The sequence below is a fragment of the Panthera onca genome, chromosome D3 (assembly GCF_046562875.1).
Source record: "Panthera onca isolate mPanOnc1 chromosome D3, mPanOnc1 haplotype 2, whole genome shotgun sequence".
NCBI classification, from domain to species: domain Eukaryota; kingdom Metazoa; phylum Chordata; class Mammalia; order Carnivora; family Felidae; genus Panthera; species Panthera onca.
In genome coordinates this window covers 8,601,964-8,622,179 of record NC_138350.1, presented here as the reverse complement: position 1 = coordinate 8,622,179, position 20,216 = coordinate 8,601,964, and the positions used below count along the sequence as shown (strand labels likewise).

Here is a 20,216-nt window from a genome sequence, read left to right as displayed (position 1 = left end):
TTGAACTACCCAGTAAGATACACCATGTCCATTTTGCGTTGCTAACCATTAGGATATGTTAACCAGAAGTGACAGGTCATATTTTCCAAACTGAAGCTGGAATTATGTAGCTTTTGTTATAGTTACATGGGAGAGGATTAGAAGAAGCTTTCTTTAAGAATTCCAGAGCAATTGGGGCGCCTGCGTGGCTCAATCGGTTGAGCGTCTGACTTCGGCTCAGGTCATGATCTCACTGTTTGTGAGTTCGAGCCCCGCCATCGGGCTCTTTGCTGACAGCTCAGCCTGGAACCTGATTCTGTGTCTTCCCCTTCCTCTGCCCTTCCCCTGCTCGCATGCTCTCTCTCTCTCAAAAATAAACATTAAAAAAAATTAAAAAAAAAAAAAAAGAATTCCAAAGCAATTAATATAAACTGGCAGGAATAGGAAAAGAGAGGTTACCAACTGTCCCTTGTCTTCAGCACTTTTGACTTTTGACTTCCAGACTTGGGACAGCCCCTGCTTTTGTGTTTAAATATATTAGTCCCTAACCACTCTTGTTCCTTGAATTCAGAGGTTTATTAGCTGGTAAATGAAAAGCTTATGCTTGATAGGTAGTGCTTGTCCGTCAGTCAGAAGTTCAACAACTGTCAGGATTAATTGAGTGCTTATTTGTATGCTAACTGTCCTATTAGGTAGTAAGATTATTGTAATTATAGTGGTAAACTAAAGGTCAGAGATTAACTTGCTCAGAGTCGCAGTTATTAAGTTGCAGATCTGGGATTTGAACATAGGCATTGTCACTGAGAGCCCAGTTCTTCACTGAGTTCAGAATTAGCAGCATCACTATCTTTGTATAGCACTATTTATACTGCCAACGTTTTAGCATTTTACAACTGTTGGAAACTTGCCTGTGACCTCAGCTCTTGCTGAATACTGTTTAGGGTAAAAGTGGACAGGGCTATATGGGTGATTAACTGTGAAATTGTGGTCAGTTGAGATGTGGGTTAAAATTATATTTTCAGTGTCTAGGTTTGGAATAAGTTTTCAGAAATTTCATTAGTTGAAACATCTTCAGAGTGCATCTCATTACTCATAAATTGGTAAGTTTAGGTATTGTATTTTTGGTGTTTGAAAACCACCCCTGACCTTACTAGAGCACCTATTTTATTCGTTTTTCTTTTGCTAAAATTACTCTCCTGTGCTGTGTGGTTTTTCACAGATTTTGTATTCTCATGTGACTTGGTGAGCCCCAGTGCTTTCTTGTACCATTATTATTAATTTTAAACTGTTTTTAGTGGTTAGGGGAACAAGTGGGGTGGAAGTGATGGTCATGTATGGCACGTCATAAATTTGTGTAGAAATCAGGAATTACTAGGTCAGCAATTGCAAAATAGGGAAGTTTCAAAGAAAAAAAATTTCCCATATCCTTTGAATGCACATACACATTTATATTTACTTTCTGGGTGCAATATCTTTTGTTCTAATCTGTCCTACTGGCTTCCAGTCTTGCTGTAGTCTGGATCAGGTATAATATACTTCCTAGCTGTGTTTCCTGAATGATAATCACTTCTTTGGTGAGTTACCACGTTTCCCTTTGGTGCCTGGCCAACTCCAGGTAATTATTCTGCTGTAGTTCATTAGTAAATGCTCCTGAGTCCTCAGTCGAACGTGGTATTTATTCTGAATCTTCTGTTGGGCATTGTTAGCTCGCGAGTTGTGTCCTGTTTTCCCCCAGGAGTGGCAGGGCATCTTGGGGACTGAAGACCATCTTGCCTTTTTGTGGAAGAGTCACTTGGCACAACCTCTTTTCTTCTGTTTGGAAATTATTATGACCATTTAAAAAGCTCTGACTTAGATCTCTACGTTCTAAAAGGATTTAATTTCATTTAATTTAATTAATTCATGGGGCGCTTGGGTGGCTCAGTCGGTTGGGCGTCAGATTTCGGCTCAGGTCATGATCTCGCGGTGTGTGAGTTCAAGCCCTGCGTAGGGCTCTGTGCTGACAGGTCAGAGCCTGGAGCCTGCTTCGGATTCTGTCTCTCCCATTCTCTCTGCCCCTCCCCCACTCATGCTCTGTCTCTCTCTCAAAAATGAATAAATGTTTAAAAAATTAAATATTAAAAAAATTTTAATTAATTCATTTTCTTAAATATTTATTTTTGAGAGAGAAAGAGAGAGAGAGAGAGTGAGAGTATGCGTGCAGGCAAGTGGGGGAGGGGCAGAGAGAGGGGGGAACAGAGGATCTGAAGTGGGCTCTGTGCTGACACGGGGCTCCAACTTGGGAATCTCGAGATTATGACCTGAGCTGAAGTCAGATGCTCAACTGACTGAGCCAGCCAGATGCCCCTCTAAAAGCATTTTAGACTTAAAGATTTTAATGCACAGGGGCTCTCAGGTGGCTCAGTTTGTTAAACAACTGACTCTTGATTTCAGCTATCAGCACAGAGCCCACTTGGGATTCTCTCTGCACCCCTCTCCTTTTCATGTGCTCTCTCTCTCAAAATAAACAAACATGAAAAAATTTTAATGCACAGAAAATTCTTTTTTTTTTTTTTTTTTTTTTTTAACATTTATGTATTTTTGAGAAGAGGTGGGAGAGGGGCAGAGAGAGAGACAGAGAGACACAGAATTGGAAGCAGGCTTCAGGCTCTGAGCTGTCAGCACAGAGCCTGACATGGGGGCTCGAACCTGCGAACCATGAGATCATGACCTGAGCTGAAGTCAGACACTTGACTGATGAGCCACCCAGGCTCCCCTGCACAGAAAATTCTTAAAAGAATACATAGAATAGAACATAAAGCATAGGGCAAGATTTATAGACTAATGCTTTTCATGTTATGCTCTTATGAACTATTTGGATTTTTTTTTTTTTTTTTTTTTTTACCATCACTTGCACAATTTTTGTTATTTAAAAAATTAGTTGAGGGGTGCCTGGGTGACTCAGTCGGTTAAGCATCTGACTCTGGATTTTGGTTCAGGTCTCATGGTTCATAGGTTTGAGCGCCACATCAGGCTCCATGCTAGTGGTGTGCAGCAAGATTTTGCAAAAACTTTTAATAGAATGAAGCCATCGCTAATACTTGGTTCTTTGAACTTCCTGTTGTGGTCACTTTGCATGCATATATCTCTCATTTCCCTGATACATTACCTCAATTTCTAGAAGATTGTCTTTTTCTCCGCCCCCCGCCCCATGCAGTTTGTTAATTTATGTATTCCTTTCTTCATTCAGCTTATTTATTGAGAGCCCAATATGTGCTAGGCACAATGTAGATTCGGGGAGTGAGTGAGTACCGAATAGCACAGCATAGACATGGTTTCAGCTTTCAAGAAGCTTGTGGTTTCAACAGTTTTGTTTTTTTCAATAGAGTTTTAAAAGATAATGTTACACATAATCAATACATTTGTGTTAAGGGCTTTGAAGGAACAATATAGGTTCCCATGAGTGCATACAAATGTGCATCTCAGCCATTGGGGACAAGACAAGAACAGGTTCTCTGTGGAAGTGACATTTTAAGAAGAGTAGAGGTTAGTCAGGCAGTGAGTGTAGCAGTGTAGAGATTGGTGAGATGAGGCTACATGGGTAGACAAACTCAGCATTGTAAGCTATTTTAAGAATTTTGAAGTTTGTGGTTCTCCTGGGTGGCTCAGTCGGTTAAGCATCCGACTTCAGTTCAGGTCGTGATCTTGCGGTTTGGGAGTTAGAGCCCCGTGTTGGGCTCTGTGCTGACAGCTCACAGCCTGGACCCTGCTTCGGAATCTATGACTGCCCCTCTCTCTGCCCCTCTCCTGCTCATGCTCTCTCTGTCTCTCAAAAAATAAATGTGTTAAAAAATTAAAAAAAAGAATTTTGAAATTTGTTTTAAAGACAGTGAGAAGCACCAAAGAGATTAACCAGGAGAGTGGGGTGATCAGGCTTACATTTTAAAAGGATAGTCCCCCCACCTTTTTTTAATTAGGTAGGGTCCACACCCAGCATGAGACTTGAACTCATGACCCTGGGATCAAGAATCACATGCTCTACCAACTGAGCCAGGCAGATGCCCCTAAAAAGATTGGGAGAAATAGGCTAAAAGGGGGGGGGGGGGCAAATGTAGACTGTGAGGTAATCAGGAGCTATTATTCATTTTTATTTATTTTTTAAAATTTAAGTTTATTTTGAGAGAGAAAGCATGAGTCAGGGAGGGGCAGAGAGAGAGGGAGAGAGAATCCCAAGCAGGCCCCATGTTGTTAGTGCAGAGCCCGATGTGGGGCTCTAACTTCTGAACTGTGAGATCATGACCTGAGCTGAAGTCGGACGCTTAACTGACTGAGCCACCCAGGCACCCGCGTCGTTCATTTTTAAATTTAACCTTTCCTGCAGTCTTGCACTTAGTACATATTTAACAAAAGTTTGTTGACTGAAGGAATGTTTCACCTACAATTTGTACTCTTGGTAAAAGCAAGTCTTCTATCCTAAAACATTCAGGATTTTAAGCAAAGGACATTGGAATTAATTATTTTATTAATGTTTATTTCTGAGAGAGAGAGAGAGAGAGAGAGAGAGAGACAGAGCATGAGTGGGGGAGGGGCAGAGAGAGAGGGAGAGAATCTGAAGCAGGCTCCAGGCTCTGAGCCGTCAGCACAGAGCCCGATGCGGGGCTCAGACCCATGGACTGCGAGATCATGATCTGAGCTGAAGTTAGGTGCTTAACCAACTGAGCCACCCAGGTGCCCCCAAGGACATTGTAATTTAAAGGTGGGGCTATGTTTAGGTGCCTTGAGTGACTCAGTTGGTTATCTGACTCTTGGTTCTGGTTCAGGTCATGATCTCCTGGTTCATGGGATCGAGGCCCACATTGGGCTCATGCTGACAGTGTGGAGCTTACTTGGGATTCTGTCTTACCTCTCTTACCTCTCCCCACTCGTGCTTGCACTTTCTCTCTCAAAATAAATAAACGAGAAAAAACGATGGAGTTATGTTGTATTCAGTCTTTTTTTCTAAATTGGAGCAATATCTTTGATAGTCTTTTTGATAGTCTCTTGCCAATGATTTGACTCCTTGTTTCCCAAATTTGTTTCATTTTTCTACCCCATTTGATGATTCCAGCTCTATTATAGTATTATCTATACTATTACGTATTTAATAGTTTTTTCTAAGTTGATTTTTAACTTAAAGTTATTAAAATTTTTTTAACATTTATTTATTTTTGAGAGACAGAGCAAGACAGAGCACAAGCAGGAGAAGGACAGAGAGAGAGGGAGACAGAATGTGAAGCAGGCTCCAGGCTCTGAGCTGTCAGCACAGGGCCCGAGGCGGAGCTCAAACGCACAGACCTCTATCTAGATCATGACCTGAGCTGAAGTCAGAGGCTTAACTGACTGAGCCACCCAGGCGCCCCTAACTTAAAGTTATTTAAAAATAATGTATATCATTATCCTTAATGGAGGACCTGTCGCTTGTGCTGAGAAAAAAAAGCCACAAAATAAGTAAGATGAAAACAATACAATGGTGTTGGAGTCTTTACTAGATTCTGATACTTTTGTGAAACTCTGAGTTTGAGGTCTTTCCTTCGTCATTAAAAAACATTAGAAAGTATTAAAGAAGTGGGGTTCTTGGCGGCCTCAGTTGGTGGAGACGTGACTCTTGATCTTAGGGTTGTGAGTTCAAGCCCCATATTAGGTGTAGAGATTACTTGAAAATCTTAAAAAAAAAAAATACTAAAGAAGTGATGGGCTAACACTGAACTGAGACGGTCTCCTTAATATAAGGGAAACATTGGAACAGGTCTGGTTTCTCACTGCGTCATCTAGTGCTGACTGCAAGGGCAGCTTAAAAAACGTGTCACTGAGGATGGCACCCATTCTTTGAAAACTTTGCTTTCACTTATGCATCATTATCTTATTGTTTCCTAGGCCTGATTTGTAAATGGCTGATTTTGGCTTAACTCTTATTTTATTATTTTTTAAAATTTTTATTATTTTTTAATGCTTATTTACTTTTGAGAGAGACAAAGACAGAGAATGCGAGTGAGTTAGGGGCAGAGAGAGAGGGAGATACAGATCTGAAGCAGGATCCAGGCTCCGAGCTGTCAGCACAGAGCCCGATGTGGGGCTCAAACTCATGAAATGTGAGATAACCTGAGCTGAAGTCGGCTGCTCAACCAACTGAGCCGCCCAGGCGCCCTGGCTTAACTCCTATTATTATGGGAACAACACCAGTCCTCAGGGTCAAAAACCACAGTTACCCTTGAGTAAATTTTAAAACAACTTACTAAAAAGACAGACTTAGGATATCATATTTATTGGCCTGTTAGCTCCAAGGACTAAATAATTTATATTCCAGAGTTAGTAATGTAGAATGAAAACAGACTTTTCCCACCTCACCATCCAGGAAGGGGGAGTCTGACAGCAGACTGGCTGAATGAAGAGGAGTGTCTTAGTTAAAACTGTTTTGGGTGCAAGGAGTAGAAGAAACTCATTGACACAAGCTCAAGGAAGAGGTTGCTATAAGTCCCGGTGGGATCTTAGAGTAGGAATGTAGTGTTCAGGGGCTGATGGAAACTGGAGAGCTGTCAGGATCTAAGGCCTTTTTTCCAGATTTTCATCTTTGTTTTTATCTGTGTGTGTTTATTTTCAGCTTGGTTCTTCAGACTAGTTTTTTCCTCCTTACTCATCAGTTTACCCAGGGCCCAACATGTTGGCTTGGCCCACACCAAGATGTGACCTCTTCCTGCAAGCTTAAGTTAATCAGCTATGCCCTGCTCCCAATCTTTTGATAAAGTGACATTTTAAATTCTTTTATAAAAGTTATGTAAATGAAGAGGCAAGAGATAACTCCTTTTCTTCACTCTCCATCAACCACTTTGCATCCCCTAAGGCTCCTTCAAAATGGAAATTGTGACTGGTAATGTCAGAATATTTATTGCCTTCCAAATGAGGTTTCTCTATAGCTTTCTGACTCTGGCTTTGTGACTCAGTGGTGCAGTTATAGATTACCAGGGAGAAACCTGATTTACCCTTTGGTTAACTATCCACCTCATTTGGTGTAGTTATGAGCTCTAGATATGGTCATCTAATCATCCCTCTGCAGCAGAGGTAGTGGAAATCATTTCCAGAGAAGCGGGCATGGGCAGGTAGGGACTGAGGGAAAAGTTGAATACCTTTCTAGTCCCGACTTCTGGTCTCATCCATTTATGGGCCGATCCTCAGACCTGGGGTCTCATCAAGGATTTTTTATTTTTTAATATTTATTTATTTTTTGGAGAGTGCAAGCAGGGGAGGGGCAGAGAGAGGGGGACAGAAGATCCGAAGTGGGCTCTGCCCTGACAGGCTGACAGCAGCGAGCCTGAAACGGGGCTCGAAAACCTCTAGATCCTGACCTGAGCTGAAGTTGGACGCTCAACCTACTGAGCACCCAGGTGCCCCTCATCAAGGGCATTTAATTACTGTTGGAGAAGGCTTCAGGGTATGCCCTATGAACCTAGAGTCTTGCAGGAATGAGTCAGAAGTGATTTGGAACTGACTCAGAAAGAGATCAGCATCAAGTTTTTAGGAAGAGAAAGTGTCCTTTATTGAGCTGAAATGTCTCTTGTCAGGTATTCTGTGAGGACAAATGGTGGCATATTGGCTGAGCTATTTCAGAAAACTGGTGTTAGATATTTGGGTATTCAGGTCAAGATTGTATGCATTTCTTTATTTATTTAGTTAGTTAGTTCTTTAGTCTGTCCACCTGAGTGTTTGATCAGAGGCCTGAAAGTTTTTGATCTTCCTTTCTAGATTCCCTGCAGAGTAAAGCTGCTTCTTCTTTTTTTAAGTGTATTTATTTATTTTGAAAGGGAGAGAGCACACGATCAGGGGAGGGGCAGAGAGGAGGAGAGAGAGAATCCCAAGCAGCTATCAGCGTGGAGCCCATTGTGGGGTTCGAACTCACGAACTGTGCGATCATGACCTGAGCCGAAACCAAGAGTTGGACGCCCAACCAACTGAGCCACCCATGTGCCCCCAGAGTATAAAGCTTCTTAATTTTTTCACCTAAGCATTCTTGGTGCTCATCAGTGTTACATGGATTGAAGAAGGTCTGAAGAGAGGAAACTCGTGTTCATGTGATTGTTTTCAGTTTTAGTAAAGTATTCATTGGAGAAAAATTGAATTTATTAGGTAAAATGATAGTCTATTTCTGTTATTTGGGAAACTCTGGGCCACCAGGGCCATAGATTATTTTGAGTTGTTTATGCTTTCTTTGTCCCTATGCTGATTTGGGACCTTGATGGACAGAGAGGTACTATTAGAGGTAGTAGATTGCGAACTGGCCTGTGTTCAGTCATCTTTCTATATTTAGAATTGACAGCTACCACCCTGTTTCCCACTTGTAACACTTCTCACTTTCCTTTTATATACATATACACACACACACGCGCACACATTTTATCAATATGCTATATTTGTTAGAGCAGTTTTAGGGTTATAGAAAAATGAGTGAAAAAGTATAGTGCCTGTATATTCCTACACTCCCACCTCTACCCCCAGTTTCCCCTGTTGTTAATATCTTGATTCAGTGTGGTACTTTGTTTCAGTTGCTGAGCCAATATGATAGTTTATTATTCTTTTTTAAAGTTTATTTATTCTGAGAGAGAAACAGTGCAAGCAGGGAGGAGCAGAGAGACGGAGAGACAGAATTGCAAGCAGGCTCTGCCCTGTCAGTGCAGAGCCCAATGCAGGGCTCAAACTTAGGAACTGTGAGATCATGACCTGAGCTGAGATGAAGTGTCAGACGCTTAACTGACTGAACTATCCAGGTGCCCCAACATATTGGATAGTTTATTTTTAACTAATGTTTATGGTTTTCTAATTTACATTAGGGTTCATTCTTTGTGTCATACCTTCTGTGGGTTTTGACAAAAGTATGATGACCTATATCCATCATTACGGTATCATACAGAATGGTTTCCCTGCCTTAAAAATCCCCTGTGCTCCACCCATTCATCTCTCCCCCAGCCTCTGGCAACCATTGATTGTTTCACTGTCTCTATAATTTTTGCCTTCTTTAGAATGCCTTATAGTTGGAATCATATAGTATGTAGCCTTGTCAGATTGGCTTTTTTTTTTTTTTTTTCAAGTTTTATTTATTTTTGAGAGAGAGAGGGAGACACAGAATCTGAAGCAGGCTCCAGGCTGTGAGCTGTCAGCACAGAGCCCGATGCGGGGCTCGAACTCACAGACTGTGAGACCATGACCTGAGCTGAAGTCAGACGCTTAACTGACGAAGCCACCCAGGCGCCCCTCAGATTGGCTTCTTTCACTTAGCAATATGCATTTTGAAGATCCTTCTTGTTTTTTTGTGCCTTGATAGCTCATTTCTTTGTATTGCTGGATAATATTCCATTGTATGGATGTACCACATTTTGATTATCCATTGGCCCATTGAAGGACATCTTGGCTGCTTCCGAGCCTTGGTAGTTATGAATAAAGCTGCCATAAACATTTGTGTGCAGGCTTTTGTGTGGAGGTAAGTTTTCAGCTTACTTGGGTAGAGACCAAGGAGCACGATTGCTGGATCTCAAGGCAGAGTAGTATGTTTAGTTTGTGAAGAACCTGGCAAACTGTTTTCAAGGTGTGTGTACCATTTACATTCCCAGTAGTACTGGGTGAGAGGCACTGATGCTCCATGTACTCACCAGCATTTGATCCATAACTTATTTTGAGTTATCTGTGCCTCATCTGCTCCTACCCTGATTTGGGACCTTGATGAGCAAAGAGGGACTTGGTGTAGTAGTAGTAGTAGGTTGTGAACTGGCTTGTGTTTAAGTCATCTTTCTGTATTTAGAATTGACAGCTACCTCCATTTCCCATTTATGACACTTCTTTTCTTTTCATTTTGTTTTATTTTTTATATGTTTTTAAATGTTTATTTATTTTTGAGAGAGAGACAGACAGACAGACACACACACACACACACAGATCTGAAGCAGGCTCCAGGCTCTGAGCTGTCAGCACAGAGCCAGACATGGGGCTTGAACTCCTGAGACGTGAGATAATGACCTGAGCCGAAGTCACATGCTAAACCAATTGAGCCACTCAGGCACCTCTCATTTTCTTTTAGATCTTAGTCTTGAAATTAATCTTTGCTTTTGTTAGACTTTTGGATAATAATTGATTCCCATTTTTACTTAACTCAATTTTTATAACAGGTCTGAGAGATGACTATAGGAATATAAGATTGTATTCTGGATCATCCTAACCATTTAGAGTTAAAATTAACACCATGATGTTTTTGATACTGAATTAAGATACTTTATGAAACATCTGATGACAGCCTATGCATTTTTCCTATCTTTTGAAGGAATATAATAACTATCGTAATTTGTTTTCGTAGATTATCTTGATAATGGTAATAATAAAATGGCAATTCAGCAAGCAGATAAATTGTTGAAGAAACATAAGGATCTTCATTGTGCTAAGGTAAATTCATTTGCCCTTGACTTACATATTTGGTGGATTATATATTGTAACCTTAAAAAGAAAAAGATGTTTAATCCCTTTAGTGACTCTGTTCAGGGTTTGTCCCTACCCCCCAGGGTATTTTTTTTTTTTAAAGATTTTATTTTATTATTATTTTTTGTTTGTTTTTGAGAGGCCGTGAGCAGGGGAGGGGCAGAGAGAGAGGGAGACAGAATCTAAAGCAGGCTCTGTGCTGTCAGTGTAAAGCCCGATGTGGGGCTTGACCCCATGAATGGTGAGATCGTGACCTGAGCTGATGTTAATTAATTAATTTTTTAAAAAATGTTTCCTCAGTTTTGAGGGAGACAGAGGGAGGGAGGGAGGGAGGATGAATGGGGGAAGGGCAGAGAGAAAGGGGGACAGAGGATCAGAAGCAAGCCAGCAAGTAGGCTCTGAGCTGACAGCAGTGAACCTGACGTGGGACTTGAACTCATGAACTGTGAGATCATGACCTGAGTGGAAGTTGGATGCTCAGCCGACTGAGCCACCCGCCGCCCCTAAAGATTTAATTTTTTTTTTTTAATTTGTTTTTTTTAACATTTTTATTTATTTTTGAGACAGAGAAAGACAGAGCATGAATGGGGGAGGGGCAGAGAGAGAGGGAGACACAGAATCAGAAGCAGGCTCCAGGCTCTGAGCCGTCAGCACAGAGCCCGACGCGGGGCTCGAACTCACAGACTGTGAGATCATGACCTGAGCCGAAGTCGGACGCTTAACCGACTGAGCCACCCAGGCGCCCCAAGATTTAATTTTTTTTTTTTTTTTTTTTTTTTTTTTTTTTTTTCAAGATTTAATTTTTAAGTAATGTCTCTACCTAACATGGGGCTTGAACTCACAGCCCTGAAGTCAAGAGTCATATGCTCTACTGACTAAGCCAGCTGGGCTCCCCTTGAAGACATTTGTTTTTCTGATTACTTAAATGCCATAAATAGTATTTAATTACAAGCTAGCTGTTTATTTCTTTGGATATAGCTAACTTAATTATATTATTTTGACAGACTTTTTTTTAAACAGTGTCGTTACATCTTAATACGAAACTAGGAAAGAATCTTGATTTGTTGATATTTTTGGTAAAATATGGTTTACTTGATTAGACCTAGGCATGCCTTACAACTTATGTTGTGTTTTTGAATTCACCTTGTTTTGTTTATATTTTCTTTTCTGTCCTTTTAAAATGAATTTGTCTTTCTTTTGTATCAGGTTTTAAAGGCAATTGGTTTACAGAGAACTGGAAAGCAAGAGGAAGCCTTCACCTTGGCACAGGAGGTGGCGGCCCTTGAACCCACAGATGACAACTCGCTGCAGGCACTGACTATTCTCTACCGGGAGATGCATCGACGTATGTTTCTCGTTTTCATTGTTTTATTACTTTCATTATTTTTTTTAATGTCTTATTTATTTTGAGAGAGAGAGCACGCTGTGGAGGGGCAGAGAAAGAAGGGGACAGAGGATCCAAAGTAGGCTCTGTGTTGACAGCAGCGAGCCCAATGTGGGGCTTAAACTCACGAACTGTGAGATCACAACCTGAGCCGAAGTTGGATGCTCAGCTGACTGAGCCACCCGAGTGCCCCTTCTTTTTCATTGTTTTTAAACCTGAGCTTAAGGTTTTGGTTACTTCTTAAATTTTTTTTAATGTTTATTTATTTTTGAGACCGAGAGAGAGAGAGAGAGAGAGAGAGAGAGAGAGAAAATGCACATGCGAGAGCTGGGGAGAGGCAGAGGGAGGGAGACACAGAATCTAAAGCAGTCTCTAGGCTCTGAGCTGTCAGCACAGATCCTGACTCAGAGTTCAAATCCAAGAGCTGTGAGATCATGACTTGAGCTGAAGTTAGATGGTTAACCGACTGAGCCATGAGGCACCCTGAGTTTTTGGTTATTTCTGATTGAGTTCTTTATTTTTCTGTTTTACTGATCACTCATGAGTTGAGTGGATGGCAATAGGTAAAATAATGCATTAACCATGATTTACAAAGACTGTAGGCAAAAAGGATATTTAATTTTATTTTTTTAAACATTTATTTATTTTTGAGAGAGAGCAAGGGGGGAGTGGGGCAGAGGATCCAAAGTGGGCTCCAAGCTGACAGCAGCAAGCCTGATGTGGGCTTGAACTCCTGAACCGTGAGATCATGACCTGAGCTGAAGTCTGATGCTCAACCAACTGGCCCACCCAGATGCCCTGGCAGAAAGGATATTTTGCATGTATTAGGATCCTTGAATTGGAATGAGGACTTGAGGTCAGTTTGTGGCATTTTGACTTATTAAATGGAAGAGTTACCCTTTTTTACTATTTGATATGGAAAATTTCAAACATAAATAAAACCAGAATAGCATAATAAGTCCCATTGTACTCCTTATCCACATTTAGCAGTCATTGTCACATGGCCAATTTTATCTATATCCCATCCCCCTCCCAGATTATTTGTAAGCCTATTGTAGATAGTCCACCATTTCACCTGTAAAGTTTCTCATTGTTGATTTCTCAAATCTTTTACTATGTAATAATGCATATCTTCCATAATACATATTATAGAAGTACGTATTTTTGATGTGGAATAATGAACATTCATGGACCTACCAACCAACTTAATACTAAGATGCTTCCTGTGTGTTCTTCATCAGTCTTACTTCTTTTTTACCTTCCAAGATGTATTGGCTTTCCTGAATATATTTTATTGTCTTGCTTTTAAAAACATCTTTATCACGTTTGTCTAAGTAATACTTTGTCAATTTCTTACTTTATTATTACTTATTATAACTTAGTTAATAAGTTATTTATTAATAGAAGTTATTATATTGATATAATTGTTAATGTAGTAATACCATATTAATTAGAACTTAATATAAATGTATTCATACTGTATATGTTCCGTGAGTTGCATGTTTCATCTAATATATACATACTTTTAGTTCATTCATTTTTACTATCACAAAACATTTTTCTCGGGGACTGCAGTCTAGAAGTAGAGATACTAAGTCCTAGGGTGTGTGTATGTTCAGCTTAAAGGTGAAGAAAAATAACGTCACCTTGTTTTCCAAATTTACTCTCCTAATACCGGTGTATGAGTTCCAAGTTGTTTCACATCCTTGTTAACACTTGCTATTCTTAGACTTTAAAAGTTTTGCCATCAGGGGCACCTGGGCGGCTCAGTTGGTTGACCGTCCGACTTTGGCTCAGATCATGATCTCAAAGTTCACGAATTCAAGCCCCGCATCTCACTGCGTGCTGACAGCTTAGAGCCTGGAGTCTGCTTTGGATTCTGTGTCTGCTTTCTCCCTCTCTGCCCCCATTGCCTTGTTAATGCTGTCTCTGTCTCTGTCTCTCTCTCAAAAGTAAACGTTAAAAAAAAAAATTAAAAGTTTTGCCATCAAATCATCATGTTGTAGACCTTAAAATATAGTTTTTATTCATCAGTTATTCCTCAGTAAAGCTGGAAAAAATAAAATTTTTGCCAACCTAGGGGCAGAAAATGTTACGTTTTAGTTTTGTTTTTCATTTTTATAAAAGATAAAACTTAAGAGTTGAGGTATTGTATTTGATTATAGGGATTATGTTGATTTAGAGATAAGGATTCTCTCCCAGTGTTTTTTAAAAAATCATTTATCTCACAAATATGGTTGAATTTTTTTTAATGTTTGAGAGAGAGAGAGAGAGAGAGAGAAGAGAGAGCGAGCATGAGCGGGGGAGGGGCAGAGAGAGAGGGAGACACAAAATCTGAAGTAGGCTCCAGGCTCTGAGCTGTTAGCACAGAGCCTGACGCAGGGCTTGAACTCACAGACTGCGAGATCATGACCTGAGCCGAAGTCGGACGCTCAACCGACTGAGCCACCCAGGCGTCCCTGGTTGAATGTTTTTCTATGAGAAGTATTATATCAGAAGCAAAGATTAAAGATGCTCTCTCTGCCCTTGTGTTACTCACAGTCTATAAGGGGAAATTCATGGGTGCCTGGCTGGCTCAGTTGGTACAGCATATGGCTCTTGATCTCAGGGTCATGAGTTCAAGCCCCATGTTGGGCATAGAGCTCAGTTAAAATAAAGGGAAATTGGTCAATAAACTGTATACTACATTATATGTTAATAAATGTTATAAGAGACTTACTACAAAGATTTAAAGATGGCAGAGGGGAGGGGCGCCTGGGTGGCGCAGTCGGTTAAGCGTCCGACTTCAGCCAGGTCACGATCTCGCGGTCCGTGAGTTCGAGCCCCGCGTCAGGCTCTGGGCTGATGGCTCGGAGCCTGGAGCCTGTTTCCGATTCTGTGTCTCCCTCTCTCTCTGCCCCTCCCCGGTTCATGCTCTGTCTCTCTCTGTCCCAAAAATAAATAAAAAAACGTTGGAAAAAAAAAAAAATTTTTAAAAAAAGATGGCAGAGGGGAGCAGTAATCAAACTGAGTAGAGGAGCACAGATGGTGCTCAGGGAAGGATTACATTTGAACTTGCACAATTCCTTGTAGAGAGGATTACATTTGAGTTGGGTTTTGGATGATGTTCATTGAGTAGAAAAGAAAGGAAAGGTGAATCCAGGCACAGGGAGCAGAGTAAAGGCATGGAGGTATGATATAGCACAGGGAGTCTAGTGGAACTACAAATAGTTTGGTGTGGCTAAAACATAAAGTGCTGGGGGAAAGAATTAGGAAGGAGAGAGAGGCTAGATTGTGGAGGGTCTTGTATATTGTAAGTGTGTTAGGGGAGGCCTGAGCTATTCCGTGCTTCATTGAATAATGCCTAACCAAGAGAAGAGTAATGATCGGATGAGGCAAAACAAGTACTTTCTTCTTCCTTAATGGTAGGAGACATCGTATCCTCCAAAGGGGGGAGAAATTAAATGCTGTTAAGATTTAAGATATACTTCAATAATTAAAGACTATCTTATTTCTCTTTATTCTAGCGGAGTTAGTTACAAAACTTTATGAGGCAGCTGTGAAGAAAGTTCCCAATAGTGAGGAGTATCACTCTCACCTCTTCATGGCTTATGCCAGAGTGGGCGAATACAAGAAAATGCAACAGGTAACTTTATCCTGGGTTGTGGGATTTGCTATTAGAGACTAAAATTTCTTTAAATGTGATTTAGTTGTAGGAGTGTGTGGGTGCATGTGTGTGTTTGCATATGTGTGTAATACTGAATCTATGTATTTGTGTGTGGAGATCAGGCATGTGTTTCCTTTGTATGTTTTAAGGATGAACTGTTATTCAAGTTCTTTAAGCATTTTCTTAGGGGAAATCTGATTGTTCTTTTGTGGCCTGATAGCATTTTTTATTCTGGTACGTTGGCTTCACATTGTCCCACTGCATGAAATTGCTGTTATATTTTTAGAAAATTGGCAGAAATCCCAGAATAAAAAATGAACAGACTATAGAAAGGCAAACTTTAAAGTTTACATTTAGGGGCATCTGGCTGGCTCAGTCGGTAGATCTTTGGGTTGTGATCTTTGGGTTGTGATTTTGAGCCCCATGTTCCTTATAGAGATTACTTAAAAATAAAATCTTAAAGAAAAGAAAGTTTACATCTAATTTATAAATTTAATTTTCTTTGTAGCCTGCTGAAATTTTTTAAATTCACCTGGGAAAAATCCCCATTGTTTGGAATACCTGTCTTTTTTGCAAAAGGCAGCTTATTTGCCATTTGGTACATTTTAAATGTTCCTTGTAGACATATGAAGAAGCCTCATGTGGACACATTTGGACTAGTGGGGGGGAAAGTCAGCATCCCAGAGGAATGAAACTGTTAAGCCCATAGACGGTTATGATGTCAAGCTAGTATTTTAGAAATGTTTTGTTTGTGGGTACAATTTCTTCTGAAAACAAAGCTTTCTTACCTGGGTCTTTGTCTTACTCTTTACTTGAAGTATCAGACTATAACAATGGATGAGTTAGGGAGGGTGGAAGATCCTATATTAAAATAAATCCTTTCTCCATAAAATTAATCTTCGTATTTGCTTATATGCAAGTTTTTAAATTGGAAAAATTTTATTCCCCAGATACAATTCTTTGAAGAAGTTTTATTTACTGATGGAGTTTATTCTCAGGAAAAATATTCAGAGATTGTAATTTTTCTTTTAATGTTAAGTGGGCATATATTTTAAAATTGGCAACTGACATACATATATACACACATGTACACATACGTATATATATACACATATATGTGTATATATATACGTATGTGTACATAATATATATGTCTTTAATATTTTTATTTCTAGGATTATGTTTAAAGTATATTAAATATTAATGGTAAAATGCAACATCCCACTCCTCTCAAATAGTACTGTATGTCTTTATTTGTTGACATACAAAGATGTTCCTAATATATGTTAATGGGTAAAAAGTTGTAAAATGGCCTTCCCCTCTACTCCCTTCACATTTATGGTTCCTTAAAGGATATATCTGTAAGGTTATGTAACCAAAATGTTACCAGGCAGGATACAGGCCTATGGATACTTTTCTTTCTGTTAATTTCTTTCTTTTTTTTTTTTTTTTTTAAGTTTTTATTCTGAGAGAGAGTGTGAGCAGGGGAGGGGCAGAGAGAGGGAGAGAGGGACTCCCAAGCAGGCTCTGCACCATCCACACAGAGCCTGATGTGGGGCTCGAACTCAAGAACCGTGGGATCATGGCTTGAGCTGAAACCAAGAGCCAGACTCTCAACTGACTGAGCCACTCAGGCGCACCGCCCCCCCCCCCCCCCCCCCTTTAAAGTACATGTTAATTTTATGATACCACAATATGTTTTTGAAATACATATACACATACAAAAAAATAACAAAATGATAAGTTCATGCAACAACAATATTAAGGTAAATAATCTGCCACTTGAATGGATTTTGTTTTTTATAGTTTGACTTTACATGTGGCCAAAGATAGACATACTTCTGCATCTTGCTCTTTGGAGCCACTGCTTTGATGTGGCTTAACAGTTTTGGATCTTTAGTATATTGTAGCTATAGCTTGTTTTTACATTATTCTAATATATTGGAAGAATGGAGCATTCTAGTGTTAAATGTTTTAGAATGAAATGTCTAATTTTACCTTTTTTGCTGCTTAAGGTAGTTATAATTTCTTAGTATACATGTAGGATTATATTGAAAATGGTATGTCAGTCTGGGATAATAAGTAGTTTACAAATTAAATGTCAAGTTTCATGAGGGTGAGAGTTTTTATTTTGTTCACTGCTGAATCCTCAGTGCCTAGAATAGCATCTGCACAATAAATTTTTGTTAAAAAAACCAAATGATTAACCTGGTGGAGGTAGAAGGGAGGGAAGGTAAGGAATCAGAAAACTTAAGGACTTTTACTGACCCAAATGACATCCCTGGCAAGCAATATTTAAAATCATCTTGGGGGAGCCTGGGTGGTTCAGTTGATTAAGCATCTGACTCTGGATTTCAGCTCAGGTCACAATCTCTTGGTTCGTGAGTTCGAGCCCCATATCGGGCTCTGTGCTGGCAGTATGGAGCCTTCTTGGGATTCTCTCTGCCCTTCTCTTGCTCACTCTCTCAAAATAAATAAACTTAAAAAAAAAAATCATCTTGAATGAAGAGTTGCTAGATGTTAATATGGTGATTGGACTTTCTTTTTCTGTAAATGACATTCCTATTCTTTTGTCTTTACTCTTTTTTCTCTTTTCTTTCGCATTTCCATATTCTGAGTCACCAATTCATAGCCATGTTTTTTACACTTGTCTATCGTCAAAAGTTTCCTGTATCAGCAAAATATAAGTGTTGGCAAGATAGTAGGTTATGGGCATGAAATTTTTTTCTTATGTTTTGTGTTAAAAATTCATATTTTATATTCTACTTTTTATTTCTGCATGTCATTATAAAAATGTTTTCCTTCCCCAAATGATCAGGTAAAATAGATTTTCTAGCACTTTTCATTCAATTCCTCCAGAGTTTGGTGTTAGAAGCTGAAACCTTAAGCTATCTTAGATTCTTCTAAACCTGTATGTCATATTGTTTCTACATCATCTTGACTCTTCCTCCACAGTGTCTTCGAGGTCTCTTTTCTATTTGATGTACCTCATCCTGGTGTAGTTCCTCGTTACCTCATCTCTTTCTATTTTCTTTCTTCATGGTCCAGTTAAAATATGTTCTTAGAAGAGTGTAGATGTGGGACGCCTGGGTGGCGCAGTCGGTTAAGCGTCTGACTTCAGCCAGGTCACGATCTCGCGGTCCGTGAGTTCGAGCCCCGCGTCGGGCTCTGGGCTGATGGCTCGGAGCCTGGAGCCTGTTTCCGATTCTGTGTCTCCCTCTCTCTCTCTGCCCCTCCCCCGTTCATGCTCTGTCTCTCTCTGTCCCAAAAATAAATTAAAAAAAAAAAAAAAAAGAGAGTGTAGATGTGTACCTATTACTCTTTTACTCTGTAACAGCCTGATTTTTGAGTGCTTCACAATAAGGGTATCTCAGTTACTTTTCAGCCCCATTTCCCTACTAGTCTTCTTAATCCTTATTTTTAGCCAAATGTCCTATTTCTTCTTGTCAATATGTCTTTTTCTTTAATATTTTTGTTCAGATTCATTTTACTCCTACTTAGAATTGATTCACTTACTTACCCACTCACCCTAATGTTTGTATTTGTATATTTGTATCCTTACCTCCATCTTTGCCTGTAGACATACTGTTTGTCCTTCAAGGTTCATTTGGAAGACTGCTACTTTGAAGAAGGCTTTATCGATAAAGTTCCCTTCCCTACTTTCCCTTAAAGAAAGGAATAAACAACTTGCCTTTTTTTTTTTTTTTTTTTTTGGAAATAAAAGATATGATGTTTTTGTTGTATAGGACATTTTTTTTTGCCAAGTGTATATTTTAGTCATTTAAATATTTGTCTTATCTCTGTCTCTAGCTTCTAAATGCATTTGGGACCAAGTCTCAGTCTTTCTATAATTGGCAGGAATAGACATTTCCTTCCACTTAATAGAGGCTCCGTGTACTTTTTCAAGTGGGTTGAAGATAGGCAAAACATTAAAAAAACATAAAATAGTAACTGTAATAACTAGCTGACTGATTTCTTGGCATTGATTACTAATTGGCTAATTATGGGAGGATTCTCAGTTATGCATGAGTAGATCTATTTTATTCCTTCTTGCCATGTCCCTGCTTTAAGTATTTCATATTATACATTTCACAATGAAAGAGTTCAGTTCTAGTTAATGGTATCTTGGGTAAGAGTTCTAGTTAATGGTATCTTGGGAGAACCTGATTATTTTCCTAACCTAAGAATTACAGTTTTTTGAATAATGTCAGAGAAAACTTTTCTAATTTTAAAATTGAAATATACTGTCTGGATTTTTAAATTTGTTTTACTATAACTGGTTAGTGCAGTGCCTTTAGTAAAGTTTATTGGTGTACATTCATAAGCCAAATTTTGTGTTTGTCAGTAGTCTACCGGAACCATATTGGATTGCTAATATTTTCCAAAAATACTGGGCTTTAATTTGAAGAAATCTGGTTCAAAAGGTGAAATATTTCTGATGTGGGAAAATTTCACCTTTGTGATTACTTACATTGCTATCTACTAGAGAATATTCATCAAGTCACTAGGCATTTATAGTAACTGGGATATGTAGATGTGTTGCTATTCTCCTAGGAACTTCTTGCCACATATCTAGATCATTAATTGCCCTCTGTGTGACGTTTTCTAAATTAAGTATTTATGGCTCTCTGTCTTTCAGGCTGGCATGGCTCTATATAAGATTGTCCCCAAAAACCCTTACTACTTTTGGTCTGTGATGAGCTTAATTATGCAAGTGAGTATGGTATTCAGAATGGA

General features: G+C 39.4%; 1 protein-coding gene across 1 annotated transcript in view; it reads left to right on the top strand.

The window, feature by feature from the left end:
- NAA25 (N-alpha-acetyltransferase 25, NatB auxiliary subunit) overlaps positions 1 to 20,216 on the top strand; it is an 80,539-nt gene that overhangs the window by 2,224 nt on the left and 58,099 nt on the right. Inside the window, exons 2-5 of the mRNA XM_078435790.2 lie at positions 10,331 to 10,416; positions 11,656 to 11,794; positions 15,340 to 15,458; positions 20,119 to 20,193. Coding sequence (XP_078291916.1) covers positions 10,331 to 10,416; positions 11,656 to 11,794; positions 15,340 to 15,458; positions 20,119 to 20,193 — 419 coding nt within the window. The remainder of the gene's footprint in view (positions 1 to 10,330; positions 10,417 to 11,655; positions 11,795 to 15,339; positions 15,459 to 20,118; positions 20,194 to 20,216) is intronic.